This window comes from Lithobates pipiens, unplaced genomic scaffold (assembly GCF_037356315.1).
Source record: "Lithobates pipiens isolate NorthernLeopardFrog02 unplaced genomic scaffold, aLitPip1_a1.2 Scaffold_23, whole genome shotgun sequence".
NCBI lineage: Eukaryota > Metazoa > Chordata > Amphibia > Anura > Ranidae > Lithobates > Lithobates pipiens.
The window spans coordinates 309,531,346-309,549,174 of NW_027507785.1; the positions used below are offsets into that span (position 1 = coordinate 309,531,346).

A 17,829-nucleotide genomic window follows, 5' to 3' on the forward strand; every position below is an offset into this window, starting at 1 on the left:
AGACCGGAGGGCTGAGCCTTTTGTCCCCACAGACAACTTACCCTTGACAATGCGTCAGCATTTGCCTGTAATTTCCCTGGCCTGTGTTCCACCGTGAAATTAAAGTTTTGTAGGGAGAGAAACCATCTAGTCACTCTTGCATTTCTCTCCTTGTTTAACTTCATCCATGTTAGGGGGGCATGGTCTGTCACCAACTTAAATTTCCTGCCTAGCAAGTAATACTTTAAAGATTCTAGGGCCCACTTTACTGCCAAACATTCTCGCTCCACAATGGCATAATTTTTCTCGGCCGGGGTTAGTTTTCTACTCAAGTACGTCACTGGATGCTCCTCACGATTCACTACTTGTGAGAGTACTGCACCTAAGCCTGTGTTAGAGGCATCTGTCTGGACCAGAAATTCTCGCCTGAAATCGGGGGTAACTAACACAGGTGGTTGGCACAAGGCAGACTTAAGGCTTTGGAAAGCCTTCTCGGCCTCTGGGGTCCACGTGACCATTGCTGTCTTTCCGCCCTTTGTCAAGTCAGTTAGTGGAGCAGCAACTGAGGCAAAGTTCGGCACAAATCTACGGTAATACCCCGTAATACCCAGGAAAGCTCTAACCTGTTTCCTTGTCAGGGGTCTAGGCCAATTCTGTATTGCCTCAATTTTATTTAGCTGTGGCTTAATCAACCCTCTCCCAATAATGTAGCCCAGATATTTGGCCTCTTCTAGGGCTAGAGCACACTTCTCGGCATTTATGGTCAACCCCGCATCACTTATGGCATCCAACACGGCCTGTACCTTACAGAGGTGACTTTCCCAATCAGGGCTAAAAATGACCACATCATCGAGGTAGGCAGCTGAGTAATCACGATGTGGTCGCAGAATCAAGTCCATCAACCTCTGGAAAGTTGCAGGCGCTCCATGTAACCCGAATGGCATCACTACATACTGGAATAGCCCATCAGGGGTGGAGAATGCAGTTTTCTCTTTAGCCTCACCAGAAAGTGGAATCTGCCAGTAGCCCTTTGTGAGATCGAGAGTGGTTATGTACCTGGCGTTACCCAACTTCTCAATCAACTCATCTACCCTGGGCATAGGATACGCATCGAACTTGGAGATCTCATTCAACTTTCTGAAATCATTACAGAACCTCCAAGTTCCATTGGGCTTTGGGATTAGCACAATTGGGCTGGACCATTCACTCTGTGACACCTCAATTACCCCCAGAGCAAGCATACGTTTTACCTCGGCAGATACGGCTTCCCTACGTGCCTCCGGTATCCTATAGGGCTTAAGGTTTACTCTGCTTCTAGGCTCAGTTTCAATGTGATGATGGATGAGGTGTGTACGCCCTGGGAGGTCAGAGAACTTGTTTTTGTTTTTCTGTAAAAATTCCTGAGCCTCCTGTTTCTGTGACACTGATAGAGTATCACCTACCTTGACTGGAGGGATTGGTTGTGACAAATCATTAACAGTATTTGTCGCCACCAAGGATTCCCTGTCTTTCCAGGGCTTGATCAAGTTTATGTGATAAACTTGGAAAGGCTTCCTTCTACCTGGTTGGTGCACCTTGTAGTTCACCTCACTGATCTTTTCAACAATTTCATAAGGACCTTGCCACTTCGCCAAGAATTTACTCTCAACAGTGGGGACTAGTATAAGGACCCTATCGCCTGGGTTGAATGTCCTGATTCTTGCGGACCGGTTGTAAATTCTACTTTGGGCCTCTTGAGCCCTCTGGAGGTGTTCCCTTACCAGGGGCATTACAGTGGCTATACGGTCCTGCATTTGTGCTACATGCTCAATAACACTCTTGTATGGGGTGGACTCATTCTCCCATGTCTCTTTTGCAATGTCCAGTAGACCCCTAGGGTGATGACCATAGACCAACTCGAATGGTGAGAACCCTGTGGACGCTTGGGGCACCTCCCTAATAGCAAACATGAGGTAGGGTAATAAATGATCCCAGTCACGACCATCTTTTGCCACCACTTTCTTCAACATATGTTTCAAAGTTTTATTAAATCTCTCCACCAATCCGTCCGTCTGGGGGTGGTACACAGAGGTACGGATGTGTGAGATTTTAAATAGTTTGCATAATTCCTTCATTACTTTCGACATAAATGGCGTACCTTGGTCAGTTAGGATTTCTTTGGGGATCCCAGTCCTAGAGAACATATAAAACAACTCACGTGCAATTGTTTTAGATGCAGTGTTTCTTAAGGGTACAGCCTCAGGATAGCGGGTCGCATAATCCAGGACTACCAAAATATACTGGTGTCCTCTAGCTGACTTTACAATGGGACCCACTAAATCCATGGCAATACGCTCAAAAGGCACCTCTATAATAGGGAGCGAAACCAAAGGACTGCGAAAATGTGACACTGGGGCACTAACCTGACATGTGGGGCACGACTCACAGTATTTTTTAATGTCATCATATATGGCCGGCCAAAAAAACCTCTGGAGAACCCTCTCTCGCGTTTTGTCAGTCCCCAAGTGTCCCCCAAGAACATGGTTATGTGCCATGTCAAGCACCTGACGCCGGTACGGCTTAGGTACCAGAAGCTGTTCCACAATCTCTTCTTTAACCTTATTGACTCTATAGAAAAGATCATTAGTCACCGAAAAATGTGGAAATCTTTTTTCAGCATCTGGTTCCTGAGGTACCCCGTTCATAACAGCAACCTGCTCTCTCGCATTTTTGAGAGTGGGGTCCTGTAATTGTGCAGTCCCAAAATTATCGCTAGACACCTCTAAGTCTAGTATATTTTGCTCAGTGGGAGGAGCCTCCTCCTCCCCAGCCAGGACCTGCAAAGGAAAACAATCATTTTCATCCTGCACATTTTTATCATTCACAGTGGACAAGGCAACCCCCTTAGAGGTATCCTCACTCCTTTTGGGGATTTTTCTTTTTTCCCAAAGAGCCCAGAATAATGGAAAATCGCGCCCCAATATTACATTATGCATGAGGTTTTTAACCACACCCACTTCATATTGTACGGTGCCTTGTTCAGTCCCGACTTTAGCCAGCACTATAGGGTACACTTTTGTATCACCATGTATGCACACAACACTCATATGCTTTTTAGACTCTAAGTCCCCAGTCACCAGGCTAGCATGCACCAAGGTTACAAGGCTTCCTGAGTCCATTAACGCTTTAACAGGAAAGTCATTGATTGTGATGTTGCAGATTTGCGGTTCAGTCTCTAGTCCAGGAACTGCAGCACAAGATGGTTCCGCAAATAGCGACTGACGCCGGCTAGCGTCACATTCCATGGGTTCAGAGGTAAGAGGGCAATGGGCAGACACGTGTCCCGCCTCATGGCATCTCCAACACTGGATAGGGCCTGGTCTCTTTGGCAAGGAGTCCTTTTCAGAGCCCCTTAGCCACCCGGGACCATCACCAGTCTTTTGTCCCTGAGACACCACTTGAGCGCTTTTCCCCCCATCAGCACCCCTCCACACTCCCCCAATAGATGGAAGTCTCTTACCAGCTGACGGCACAGATCTGGCGCTCCGGGGAGGTGAAGATGCTGCAGGAACATCACGGAGGTAGTCCTCAGTCGCCTGGAACCTCTCCACAAGGTTGACAAGTTCGTTTGCGTTCCTAGGATCACCTTGTCCCACCCAGCGTTGCAGGTCAGTAGGAAGCGCTCGGAGGTAGCGATCCATCACGACCTTCTCTAGGATTTGTGCAGGAGTAGAAGTGTCTGGCTCCAACCACTTTCTTGCCAAATGGATTAGGTCATACATCTGGGACCTCGCTGATTTGTCCAGACTGTAGCTCCAGTTGCGTACCCTCCGGGCACGGACTGCAGTAGTAACTCCTAGTCGGGCAAGTATCTCCTCTTTTAGCCGAGTATAGTCCTTAACCTCTTGCTCACTGAGGTCATAGTAGGCCTTTTGAGGTTCACCTGTTAAATAGGGCGCAATTACCTCTGCCCACTCAGCGGCTGGTAACTTCTCTCGCTCAGCCACGCGCTCAAATACTGTTAGATAGGCCTCAACATCGTCCTCAGCAGTCATCTTTTGCAGCGCTTTCTGCACAGTCCTTCTCCCAAAAAAAATCTCTGGAGCGGCTCCCTCCATTGTGGGTGGATTAGCAACCACAGGCGCCTCTCGATTTACTATCAGGTGCTCGATAAGTTGTTGTTGGCTTTGGCGCAAAGCTTGCAACTCTTCCTTATGCATCTGATGTTGTGCCGCCATGTACTGTTCATGTCGTCTATTGGCCTCTGTCTGCGCCTGCTGTTGTTCAGCCATGGACTGTTCATGTCGTCTATTGGCCTCTGTCTGAGCCTGCTGTTGTTGCAAACTCACTTGCATAAACTGCTTCAGCATCTCCTCCATGTTGCTGGACTGTTCTTGGAGTGTAGTTACAGCTTTCACCCAGGACATCAGCAGCTGTAGCCAAGTCTGTCCACACCGTTGCCCCTAGCAAACGTGTTGCCCGCTACCTCCACCAATTGTAAGGGATCTTCCCGGGGTAGGGTGTGTTTGGACACAGTTCACAGCAGACTTGGAATTTATAAAGCAGATCTTGGCGTTTATTCGTGGTACAAACAGTCCAGCAAACAAAATATACAGCAACACCGTGCTTTCTAAGTACAACAAAAATAAAAGTCCTAGCCCGGCTGGGCGCTTACTAACAGGTTCTGCTCACCTATCTGACACTTACAAACACAGCGTCTTTCGCCTGGATATCGCAGGGTGAGTTTTAGCTCCAGCAGTGGCTGTGCTTGCAGCTTCCTTCAACACACAGATTGTTCATTCCCTGGCTGAGAGCAACCACCTGCAGACCCTGCAGTGCCTTTAGCTTCCCAGGCTAATTAGGATCAAAGCTCACCTGATCCCAAACCCAGAACTGGATCGGGGGATGTGGAATGACAGGTCCCTCTACCAAACCTACCTGCCATTCCATATAAACCCAGGCCCGGCAAAATTAAATAACAACTCAGCAGCATATCGCTGCTGAGAAACTGATCCATCCTGGATTTACCATCTCACACTGTGTAGCAACCTAGGTGAGATGTACACCCCCTCGATCACTTCTCCAGTGACATGTCTACAGTGCCTTATGGGAGTGGGTGTATCAAAGCCGAAACTGTAGCAGCTATTTCAGGTGGAGTTGGCCTCTAACCTCTCGCCACTCACATTAACGCATATGTGCGTTCGGAAAGTGGTTGGACTTTAACGCCTGCATGACCCACATATTAATCCATGGGTAGCGGAGCTTTCTGCTCTGAGAGCATGCTCACTGCATGCTCCCACCACAGTGATCGAGCTGCCAAAGACAGTCCTCGGTCTCTACTAAAGATCGGGTCCTACGACCCCTGACAATTCCAGGTTTTCCTGAAGCTCACCACAAGTGGTCCTTGACTCTTGGACAACTCTTCTGAAAATTCTTTTCACTCCTCTGTCAGAAATCTTGGGAGGAGCACCTGGTTGTGGCCTGTTTATGATGAAATTATGTTCATTCCACTTCTGGATTATGGTCCCAACAGTGCTCACTGGAACATTCAGAAGTTTAGAATTCCTTCTGTAACCAATGACTTCAGTATGTTTTGCAACAATGAGGTTGCAAAGGCCTTGAGAGAGCTCTTTGCTTTTACCCATCATAAGATGTTTCTTGTGTGCCACCTTGGTAACAAAACACCTCCTTATAGGCCATCAGTTGAGACTGAACCAGATGATATTAATTTGCACTGACTAGGGGCAGGATTGCTTTCTAATTACTAATAGATTTCAGCCGGTGTCTTGGCTTTCCATGCCTTTTTGCACCTCTGTTTCTATTTCCATTTTATGACACATAGCTTGATTTCTGAACATATTTGGATTGCATGGGTTGTTTACCGACATGTAGTGTAAGTTTCATGTCAATAGCAACTTTAGAAATATATTTACCTAGAAAAATGGTGACGTGTTCAATACTTATTTTACCCACTGTATATTCCCTTAGCGCCAACTGTACTCACATATGCGTCCTCGGCTTTAAGGGGCTATACCTGGGTAAGGCACAGTTTTTTAGAGCGGGCGGTTGGCTCTTTAGGGAAAACAAGTGATGTGCCTAAAAGTCGCTCGGTTGTTATCCCAAATGAACGGGAGGGGACATGCCCCCCATCGCCGCCATCTGCCGCTGTTCCTGGGCCTCCCGTCCCACCGGGAGACCTAATTTGAGATTCACGCACTTCCGCTAGAGTAAGACTGAAATAAATCTGGAAATGGCTTTGTTCCAATCCTCCATATAAACACACGGAAGCGACGTCACGACGTCACGTCACTTCTGGTTAACTCAGCTGCCAATGGCGCAGATTTTTATTATTTTTTTTTAAAATCACAGTATTCAAAATCACCATTTTTGGCAATCTGAATACTTTGAAATGCAAAGGAGGGATTTGGGGTCTTCTAGATCACCGATCCCTCAATAAAGAGTACCTGTCACCACCTATTACTGTCACAAGGGATGTTTATATTCCTTGTGAAAGCAATAAAAGTGATCAGAATTTTTTAAGTGACAATGTAAAAAAAAAAAAAAAGTTTTAAAGCGCCCCTGCACATGCGAGCTTACATATGCTAAGGAAACGCATATGGAAGTCGTGCCCGCATAGGTAAACGTTGTTCAAATCAGACATGTGAGGTATCACTGCGATCGTAAGAGCGAGAGCAATAATTCTAGCAAAAGACCTCCTCTGTAGCTCTAACTTGGTAACCGTAAAAAAAATTTAAAGCGTCGCCTATGGAGATTTTTAGGTAGTTTGTTGCCATTCCACGAGCGGGCGTAATTTCAAAGCATGACATGTCACATATCTATTTACTCGGTGTAACATCATCTTTCACACTATACAAAAAAAAGAATTGGGCTAACTCTACTGTTTTTTACTTTTTTTTTTTATTCATGAAAGTGTCTATTTTCCCCAAAAAGTGCGTTTGAAAGACTGCAGCACAAATACTGTGTGATATAAAATATTGCAACCATCACCATTGTATTCTCTAGGGCAGGGATATGCAATTAGCTAGCGGACCTCCAGCTGTTGCAGAACTACAAGTCCCATGAGGTATAGCAAGACTCTGACAGCCACAAACATGACACCCAGAGGCAGAGGCATGATGGGACTTGTAGTTTTGCAACAGCTGGAGGTCCGCTAATTGCATATCCCTGCTTTGGGTCTCTGCTAAAAAATATATATATATATATATATATATATATATATATATATATATATATATATATATATATATATATATATATATATATATATATATATATCTATCTATCTATCTATCTATCTATCTATCTATATATATCTATATCTATCTATCTATCTATCTATATATATATATATATAATGTTTGGGGGTTCTAGTAATTTTGTAGCAAAAAATCCAGATTTTAGCTTGTAAGCAACAAATCTCAGGAATAGAATTAGGCATGAAAGGGATATAAAACCTCCACAAAATGAAAAAGGAAAAACGAGAATTATTTAGGACATACCGTAATATTTAAAATCAGTTTTAGGAATACTTGCTTGCTAACATGACTAATGGTCGGGGAGCTTTTCAAAAGAGTTTGCAAATGGCCCAATTCGAGGTCTGTAGAGGGAAATGGATTCTTCATTAGAAGGTTAACATTGTACGAACCTTGACTTTTCCGGGGCCCTCTTCCTCCTCCTTCTTGTCTTCAAACTCGAATGCCACCGTCATCCTTTGCTGTCGCTGCTCCTCCCAGAGCGTGGGGTTAAAGCTATCGCTATCCGACTGGAAATCTGAAATGTAACGGCCACGTTGTCACTTACATATGTAGCCCTACGGTCAATGTATTCACTGCTGCCAAAAACACATTTTCTTCTGTCACACTTTGCAAATACAAGAATTCTAAAAAGAAAGAATCCCTGTCCTACATTACTAGAGTTCATCGCTTCCTAGGAAATATGTTCATGTCTCAGATGAAAATTGCAATTTTTTCCCCATGCTCTCAGTTCAATGATTGGCATACAAAAGTAGACATTTTACCGCATGTAAACCCAATTTTTTAAACCACGAGTTGATCAGCATAGGTGGAATATAAAAAAAAAATAACAAAAAATAAAATGATTATAATCTGTTTAAAAACAATGCAAGGCGAGTACAAAACATTATTATAATAAGCAATTAGAATGAAAATGTAAAAAATAAAATTATTATAATTCATTCAAAAACAATGCAAGGCGGGTACAAAAAATATTAATATAATAATAATAAATATCAAATTATTAAAATATGTTCAAAAACAATGCAAAACAAAGTATAAAGCATATAATTATAAAAAAAATGATTATAATAAAACTGTAAAAAAAAAAATTCGAATTATGAAAGTGTTATTTTTTTTTATTAAGATGCATACTTACCTAGGTGGATGCAGCATCGGTCCCCCAGCATCTCTAACACTGAGAACCGAGCAATCGAACACAGTTGATGGCACAGTTCTCAGGACTATCAGTCAGCATCTCTCTGCTCTGCTCCCCCCCTCCCCCATGCTGGAACAATTAGGCATAATCTCCATGTATATGTAGTTTTATTATATCAAAAAATACAAACATTAAGTAATACCACAAATAAAAAATAAAATATAATATAATTGGACAATTATAATCTAAAAACCCCACCGCCCGCAGCTGCACAAGGAAACACCCCTAAAAAACAGGGTAAGTCCTTAGTAAATAATATATATATTATATTACCAAAAGTATTGGGACACCTGCCTTTATACACTCTTGTCAATATTCCTATCGCACACGTTCCTGGAAAGTATGGCTCTTAAAATGGTGGGTGCTGTAGGGATTACCAGTTGGGTCCTGGAAACATCAAACACAAGTGAACATATTCACCAGCACACCATGGATCAGCACTTCTGTCCAAGGATTTCTTTTATTGAGAGAGATCACATCACAGAAATAAGTGCAATGTTTCGGAGCTGCGCAGGGCCCCTTCGTCAGGCATGTGATAACGAAGGGGCTCCGAAATGTGGCACTTATTTCTATGATGTGATCTCTCTCAATAAAATAAATCCTTGGACAGAAGTGCTGATCCATGGTGTGCTGGAAAATATGTTCACTTGATGAGTTGGCTCACCCTTTGCAGCTTTAACAGCGTCAACTCTTCTGGGAAGGCTGTCCACAAGGTTTAGTAGGGTGTCTATGGGAAGGTTTGACCATTCTTCCAGTAACTCATTTGTGAGGTCAGACACTGATATTAAACGAGAAGGCCTGGCTTTCAGTCTCCACTCGAATTCATCCCAAAGGTGTTCTATTGGGTTGAGGTAAGGACTCCGTGCAGGACAGTCATGTTCCTCCACCCTAAACTCACTCATCCATGTCTTTATGGACTTTTCACATACCTACAACTAACTACAACTCTCTCTCTCGTGACTTTAAAGTGGATGTAAACCCACTCTCATCCTTTCTAAACTACTGCAATATTGGTTATCTAAAAGGACATACATGCCTCCTGCATGAATACTTATCTGTCAAATGTCTCCCCTCTGTCTGCTATGGGACCCTAAAAACTGCAGATTTTGTGGGTGGGTCTGTTTTCCAGGGCTCAGTGGGTGGAGTCGTGATGTCAGTAGACTCCTCGCCCACCTCTACACTCCCCTTATCAACATGCATTTTCTCCTGTGCATTTCTTACACTGAACTTCTGCTATGATTTCTAACATCCAGTCAAAACCCAGAAAAGTCTCCACATGACTTCAGCATGCCTAATCATGCTGAGGTGTGGAACAGCCAATCCTTGCAGAGCAGCAGAAGAAAGGAGTGGGGGAGGGAATTAAAAAATAATGCAAGTCTCATAGGCTAGTGCAGGAGATATGTAAATCACCTGTCACTCACAGCAAGGGGGAGGATTTGACAAAGTTTTTCTCTGTTTGTCAAGATTTATCTCACTGAACAATAAAAGAGGATTGCTCAGAGCTGGATTAACTCTTTGTGGCAAGACTGGTCTCAAATGATAGGAAATCTTATACTCTACATTATGACATCAAACATTTTTTTCGGGTTTACATCCACTTTAATTCTTTTTTTTCTCCTTGTCTTTGATCATCTGGAGGACCGCTGATATCCATAGATATGTGTTGCCTGCATTGTAATAGACAGGAAGAAACACCGGCGCACACCAATCTGGCTCGAAAAGTGAATCAGCAAGACAGCTTCAGCCTCACTCCACCCAGGCCATGGTATTTAGCGGTGTTTCCTTTCCAGTGCATGCTGCAGCACTGATGGACGGGCTCCTTTGCCAGTTACCAGAGTTGGATGTTTGTCTGGAGCGGCACCCCAAGTTCTCTAGGATAACAGCCTGCACTGTAATGTCACAACCTGTTCAGTACCTTCCTACATACCCTCTGTATGTGGGCTTGCAGCTGTACATACAGTATCGCAAAAAAGGGAGTACACTCCTCAAATTTTTATAAATATTTTATTATATCTTTTCATGTGACAACACTGAAGAAATGACACTTTGCTACAATGTAAAGTAGTGAGTGTACAGCTTGTATAACAGTGTCAATTTGCTGTCCCCTGAAAATAACTCAACACACAGCCATTAATGTCTAAACCGCTGGCAACAAAAGTGAGTACACCCATAAGTGAAACTGTCCAAATTGGGCCCAATTAGCAATTTTCCCTGACTCGTTAGTGTTACAAGGTCTCAGGTGTTAATGAGGAGCAGGTGTGTTAAATTTGGTGTTATCGCTCTCACTCTCTAATACTGGTCACTGGAAGTTCAACATGGCACCTCATGGCAAAGAACTCTCTGAGGATCTGAAAAAATTATTGTTGCTCTACATAAAGATGGCCTAGGCCAGGGGTAGGGAACCTTGGCTCTCCAGCTGTTTTGAAACTACAAGTCCCATGAGATATTGCAAGACCCTAACAATCACAGGCATGACTCCTAGAGGCAGAAGCATGATGGGATTTGTAATTTCAAAACAGCTGGAGAGCCGAGGTTCCCTACCCCTGGCCTAGGCTATAAGAAGATTGCAAAGACCCTGAAACTGAGCTGCGGTATGGTGGCCAAGACCATACAGCGGTTTAACAGGACAGGTTCCACTCAGAATAGGCCTCGCCATGGTCGAAGAAAGAAGTTGAGTGCACTTGCTCAGCGTTATATCCAGAGGTTGTCTTTGGGAAATAGACGTATGAGTGCTGCCAGCATTGCTGCAGAGGTTGAAGGGGGTCAGCCTGTCAGTGCTCAGACTGTACGCCGCACTCTGCATCAAATTGGTCTGCATGGCTGCCATCCCAGAAGGAATCCTGTTCTAACGATGATGCACAAGAAAGCTTGCTAACAGTTTGCTAAAGACAAGCAGACTATGGACATGAATTACTGGAACCATGTCCTGTGGTCTGATGAGACCAATATAAACTTATTTGGTTCAGATGGTGTCAAGCGTGTGTGGCGGCAACCAGATGAGGAGCACAAAGACAAGTATGTCTTGCCTACAGTCAAGCATGGTGGTGGGAATGTCATGATCTTGGGCTGTATAAGTGCTGCCGGCACTGGGGAGCTACAGTTCATTGAGGGAACCATGAATGCCAACATGTACTGTGACAACCTGAAGCAGAGCATGATCCCCTCCCTTCGGAGACTGAGCCACATGGCAGTATTCCAACATAATAATGACCCTAAACACACCTCCAAGACGACCACTGCCTTGCTAAAGAAGCTGAGGGTAAAAGTGATGGACTGGCCAACCAGACCTAAACCCTATTGAGCATCTGTGGAGCATCCTCAAACAGAAGGTGGAGGAGCACAAGGTCTCTAACATCCACCAGCTCTGTGATGTCATCATGGAGGAGGGGAAGAGGACTCCGGTGACAACCTGTGAAGCTCTGGTGAACTCCATGCCCAAGATGGTTAAGGCAGTGCTAGAAAATAATGGTGGCCACACAAAATATTGATACTTTGGGTTCAATTTAGGCACTTTCACTTAGGGGTGTACTCACTTTTGTTGCCAGCAGTTTAGACATCAATGGCTGTGTGTTGAGTTATTTTGAGGGGACAGCAAATTTACACTGTTATACAAGCTGTACACTCACTACTTTACATTGTAGACAAGTGTCATTTCTTCAGTGTTGTCACATGAAAAGATGTAATAAAATATTTACAAAAATGTGAGGGGTGTACTCACTTTTGTGAGATACTGTAAATTAAAGATGTTCTTACAAGAACAGAATATTCCGCTGATAGATTGTAGAGCTGAATATTGTAGACTTTAAAAAAAAAAAAAAAAAAAACACCAGTAGAGCAGAAAGTCCAGGAAAAATCAATAAGCCAATTAATGGACGCTCCTTCCTGCGCACGCAGTCCTGTTCTAGGCTGTGATCCAAGAGCCATCAGGGGTGAGTGTCACATTAAAAACATCAGCACTATGTTTACAGTATCGGGGGATTCCGGGAAAGAACTTAGAGGCCGCTGTCATGATGGCTCAGCAACTTTATCTTTTTTTTGCAGAATAATCATGATTGTGTAGTATAATTGTTGCTAGTGGCGGCACAGGACAGCGGAGAGGTAATCTCATGGCTTGACCTGAGCTAGTGTGTAATAAACCTGATTGCAGGCATGATGGCTAGATTACAAAAGTAGAACTTTAGGCCGCATTCACACCTAAGCAGAGAGATTTCCGGGCATGTTTTTTGATGTTTTTTTGCATGAATATACCGTATGTGCATTTTGGCATTTTATTATTTCAAGAATTTTACACGTGTATTTCAGCTTCAGACATTTTTGTAGTAGCCATTGGAAATCACAAGGGAGACCAGTTTTTACCGGCTAAAAAAAATACCTAAAAAACACACAAAAACACTTGATTTGTGCATTTTCAAGCCTTCCCATTTAAATCTAAGGGCCCCCTCATGTGGGTGATCTGATCAGGTCTGCTTGTTAATTTTTCAGGGGGACCTGATCGGAAAGGTCCTTGCATTCCTAAATTGACTTGCGTCCATTTACACCTGCCTACCTCCGGGTCCAATCAGGCCTGCCACAAAAATTGAGGGGGACTGCGTCCTCTTCTGTTAGGGTGGACCAGATCAGAGGCAGCCAGGTTTGAACGGACAGAGGAGTCCATGTACTCCCAGCCACCCAAAGAGCAGAGTGGTCTCTGTCTGTGTCCCCTCTGCATCAACTGAGCAGACATGCACCAGTCATCTGCTCTGATCAGCAGGGGAACAGATCCAAACAGAAGGTGCCCATGTGAACTCTATAGGCCCAATTCTGCATAAAAAATACAACCCTAATTCCCAAAATGTGGGGATGCTGTGAAAAGTAATTCCCCCCTGCTAAATCATGAACAAACTGATTGGTGATTAACCACATTTTTTTGGAAAGCTGAGCTAAATTTCACTTGCCCCACAAAGACCTGATTACTGCCAGACCTGTTGAATCAAAAAATCACTTAAATAGAAGCTGTCTGACAATGCTAAAATATATAAAGAAATTCAAGAACAGATGAGAAACAAAGAAATGAACATGTATCGGTCTGGAAAGGGTTACCAAGCCATTTCTAAATTTTGGGACTCCAGAAAACCATATTGAGAGTCATTATCCACAAATAGAGAAAACTCAGAACAGTGGTGAACCTTCCCAGGAGTGGCCAGCCTACCAAAATCACTCCAAGAGCACAACAACGTCTCATCCAGGACTTCATAAAAGAACCCAGAACAACATCTAAAGAAGTGCAGGCCTCACTTGCCTCAGGTAAGATCAGTGTTCAACAATAAAATGGCGTCCATGGGAGAATTCCAAGGCCAAAGCCACTGCTGACCAAAAAGAACAAAAAGGCCCACCTCACATTTGCCAAAAAACATCTTGAATATCCCCAAGACTTTTGGGCAAATATTCTGTGGACTGATGAGATAAAAGTTGAACTTTTTAGAAGGTGTGCATCCCATTACATCTGGCAATAATACAGCATTTCATAAAAAGAATATCATACCAATAGTCAGACATGGTGGTGGTGGTGTGATGGTCTGGGGCTACTTTGCAGCTTCAGGACCTGGATGACTTACCATAATTGATGGAACCATGAATTCTGAGCTCTACCAGAATATCCTAAAGGAGAATATCCGGCTATCAGTTCCTGACCTCAAGCTCAAGTGCACTTGGGTTATGCAGCAGGACAATGATTTGAAACACACAAGCAAGCCCACCTCTGAATGGCTCAAAAAGTGGCATGACCTTAAATAGGCCTGCTGTAAAACCCTCCAATGTGGCTGAATTAAAACAATTCTACAAAGAAGAGTGGGCCGAAATTCCTCCACAGCGATGTGAAAGACCCATTGCTGGTTATTGCAAAAGCTTGATTGCAGTTGTTGCCACCAGGGGTGGCACAATCAGTTATAAAGTTTAGAGGGCAATCACTTTTTCACATAGGGCCATGTAAGTTTGTACAGCTTTTTTCCCTTAACCACTTGCCGACCGCCGCACGACGATATACGTCGGCAGAATGGCACGGGCAGGCATATGGGCGTATAAATAAGTCCCTGCCTGCCCGCGGGTGGGGGGCCCGATCGGGCCCCCCCCCCGGTGCCTGCGGCGGTCGGCATTCCTTCGAGAGCGATCCGGGATGAGGGGGCGGCCATTCATTCATGGCCACCCCCTCGCGATCGCTCTCGACGAATGGAAATCCTTTGTGACATCACTTCCTCTCCTGTAATGTAAACACAGGAGAGGAAGTGATGTATTCTCTCCTCCGTGTCGGTATTTTTCGTTCCGGCACCGAGGAGAGAGGTTCGGTGAGTTGCACCAACACACCACACATACAGTAGAACATGCCAGGCACTCTCACACCCCCCCTTTACCCCCCGATCACCCCCCCAATTACCCCTGCCCCCCCAGTCACAGTGACACCAATTGCTTTTTTTTTTTTTTTTTTTGCATTGGTGTCATTTGTGACTGTAATAACTGTTAGGGCAGTTAGGGTTAGCCCCCTTTAGTTCTAAGGTACCCCCCTAACCCCCCCCAATAAAGGCTTAACCCCGTGATCACCCCCCGTCGCCAGTGTCACTAAGGCTGGGTTCACATTGCAGCGGTTTGAGAACGGATGTGATTCGCACCGCACTGCAGTGCAAATCACATCCGATCTCTGTGCGATTCGAGTTCAGCCATACAGATAGTATGGCTGAATTCGTGTCGCACCCGCCGCAAACTCGCACGGGACCCTTTTTTTGGTCCGCAGCAGAATCGGATCGCATGGGTGTTCACACCATGCGATCCAAGTTTGCAGATCGCACTGCGATATGCGAACTGATCTGGGGGTGTCAGTAACATTTCACTGACACTCCCAGCAGTTCGCATAGGGCAGTGTGAACTGCCGCCGGGAGGCATGCGATGCGGGAACCCGCCGCGGATTCGTGGCGTTCCCGCATCGCTCCAGTGTGAACCCAGCCTAATAAGCGATCATTTTTCTGATCGCTGTATTAGTGTCACAGGTGACGCTAGTTAGGCAGGTAGGTATTTAGGTTCGCCGCAACTTTTTATAGCGCCAGGGACCCCCATATACTACCGCATAAAGCCCCCTGATTGCCCCCTAGTTAACCCTTTCACCAGTGATCACCATATAACTGTTACAGGTGACGCTGGTTGGTTAGTTATTTTTTTATAGTTTCAGGGCACCCGCCATTTATTACCTAGTCTCACTAGTGTACCCCTACATTTAGGGGTGTCTACTTTCCAAAATGGGGTCATTTGGGGGGGGGTTTGTGCCATCTTGGCATTTTATGGCCTTCAAAACTGTAACGCCCTTAGAAAGCCTGAAGGCGGTGCTTGGTTTTCGGGGCCCCGTACGCGGCTAGGCTCCCAAAAAGTCCCACATATGTGGTATCCCCGTACTCAGAAGAAGCAGCAGAATTTATTTTGGGGTGTCATTTCACATATGCCCATGGCATGCGTGAGCATTATATCATTTAGTGACAACTTTGTGAAAAAAATAAATAAAAAGAAAAGTTTGTAATTTTCCCGCAACTTGTGGCAAAATATAAAATATTCCATGGACTCAACATGCCTCTCAGCAAATAGCTTGGGGTGTCTTCTTTCTAAAATGGGGTCATTTGTGGGGGTTTTGTGCCATCTTGGCATTTTATGGCCTTCAAAACTGTAATAGGTAGTGAGGAGTGAAGTCAAATATTTACGCCCTTAGAAAACCTGAAGGCGGTTCTTGGCTTTCGGGGCCCCGTACGCGGCTAGGCTCCCAAAAAATCCCACACGTGTGGTATCCCCGTACTCAGGAGAAGCAGCAGAATTTTTGGGGTGTCATTTCACATATGCCCATAGCATGTGTGAGCAATATATCATTTAGTGACAACTTTGTGTAAAAAAAAAAAAAAAAAATATTTTTTTGTCATTATTCAATCGCTTGAGGCAAAAAAATAAAATATTCGATGGGCTCAACATGCCACTTATCAATTTCCTTAGGGGGGTCTACTTTCCAAAATGGGGTCATTTGGGGGGGTTTTGTACTGCCCTGCCATTTTAGCACCTCAAGAACTGAGATAGGCAGTCGTAAACTAAAAGCTGCGTAAATTCCAGAAAACGTACCTTAGTTTGTAGATGTGACAACTTTTGCGCAAACCAATAAATATACAGTTATTGACGTTTTTTTTACCAAAGACATGTGGCTGAATACATTTTGGCCTAAATGTATGACTAAAATTGAGTTTATTGGATTTTTCTAATAACAAAAAGTAGAAAATATTTTTTTAAAAAATTTGCGGTCTTTTTACGCTTATATTGCAAAAAATAAAAATCGCAGAGGCAATCAAATACCATCAAAAGAAAGCTCTATTTGTGGGAAGAAAAGGACGCAAATTTTGTTTGGGTACAACATTGCATGACCGCGCAATTACCAGTTAAAGCAGCGCAGTGCCAAATTGTAAAAAGACCTCTGGTCATTTACCAGCAAAATGGTCCGGTCTGAAAGTGGTTAATAAATTAAATCATCATTTAAAAACTGCATTTTGTATTTAATCGGGTTATCTTTGTGTAATATTAAAATTTGTTTGATGATCTGAATCATTTAAGTGTGACAAATATGCTAAAAAAAAAAAAAACATAAAAACAGAATGCAATGATTTGCAAATCTCATAAAGCCATATTTTTTGTTTTTTTACAATAGAACATATAAGAGGTTCACCAAACTGTGAAAAGTTGCGTCTAAAAATTGTTGAACAAATTCAGAATAGTGTTCCTCAATGTAAAATTGCACAGAGTTTAAATATATTATCATTTACAGTACATAACATATTCAAAATCTTTCTGAGAAACTGGAGAAATCTCTGTGCACAATGGAAAAGGCAGAAACACATAATTGGATGCCTGTGATCTTCGGCCCTAACACGGCATTGCATTAAAGACAGGCATGACTCTGTGATGGACATCACTGCATAGGTTCACTGTCTGTGAACGCATCAAAAAATGCAAGTTAAAGCTCTATCATGCAAAGAAGAAGCCATATCTGAACACGATCCAGAAACAGCACCATCTTCTCTGGGCCAAAACTCATTTAAAATGGTCTGTTGCAAAGTGGAAAATGTGTTCTGTGGTCAGACAAATCTAAATTTGACATTCTTTTCGGCAATCGTGGGAACTACGTCCTCTGGACTAAAGAGGAAAGTGACTTTCTGGCTTGTTATCAGCGCTCAGTTCAAAATCCGGCATTTCTGATGGTATGGTGGGTGCTTTAGTGTGTATGGAATGGGCAGTTTGTACATCCAGAAAGGCGCCATCAATGGTGAAAGATATATCCAGGTTTTAGAGCAGCATATTGCTCCCATCCAGATTGCGTCTTTTTTCAAGGAAGGCCTTACATATTTCAAA

General features: G+C 43.8%; 1 protein-coding gene across 5 annotated transcripts in view; it reads right to left on the reverse strand.

Moving 5' to 3' along the window:
- LRRC7 (leucine rich repeat containing 7) overlaps positions 1-17,829 on the reverse strand; it is a 525,647-nt gene that overhangs the window by 100,682 nt on the left and 407,136 nt on the right. For all 5 annotated transcript variants that reach the window (XM_077450492.1, XM_077450494.1, XM_077450490.1 and 2 more), the window contains one exon: positions 7,625-7,749. In XM_077450492.1, the coding sequence (XP_077306618.1) occupies positions 7,625-7,749 (125 nt within the window). The remainder of the gene's footprint in view (positions 1-7,624; positions 7,750-17,829) is intronic.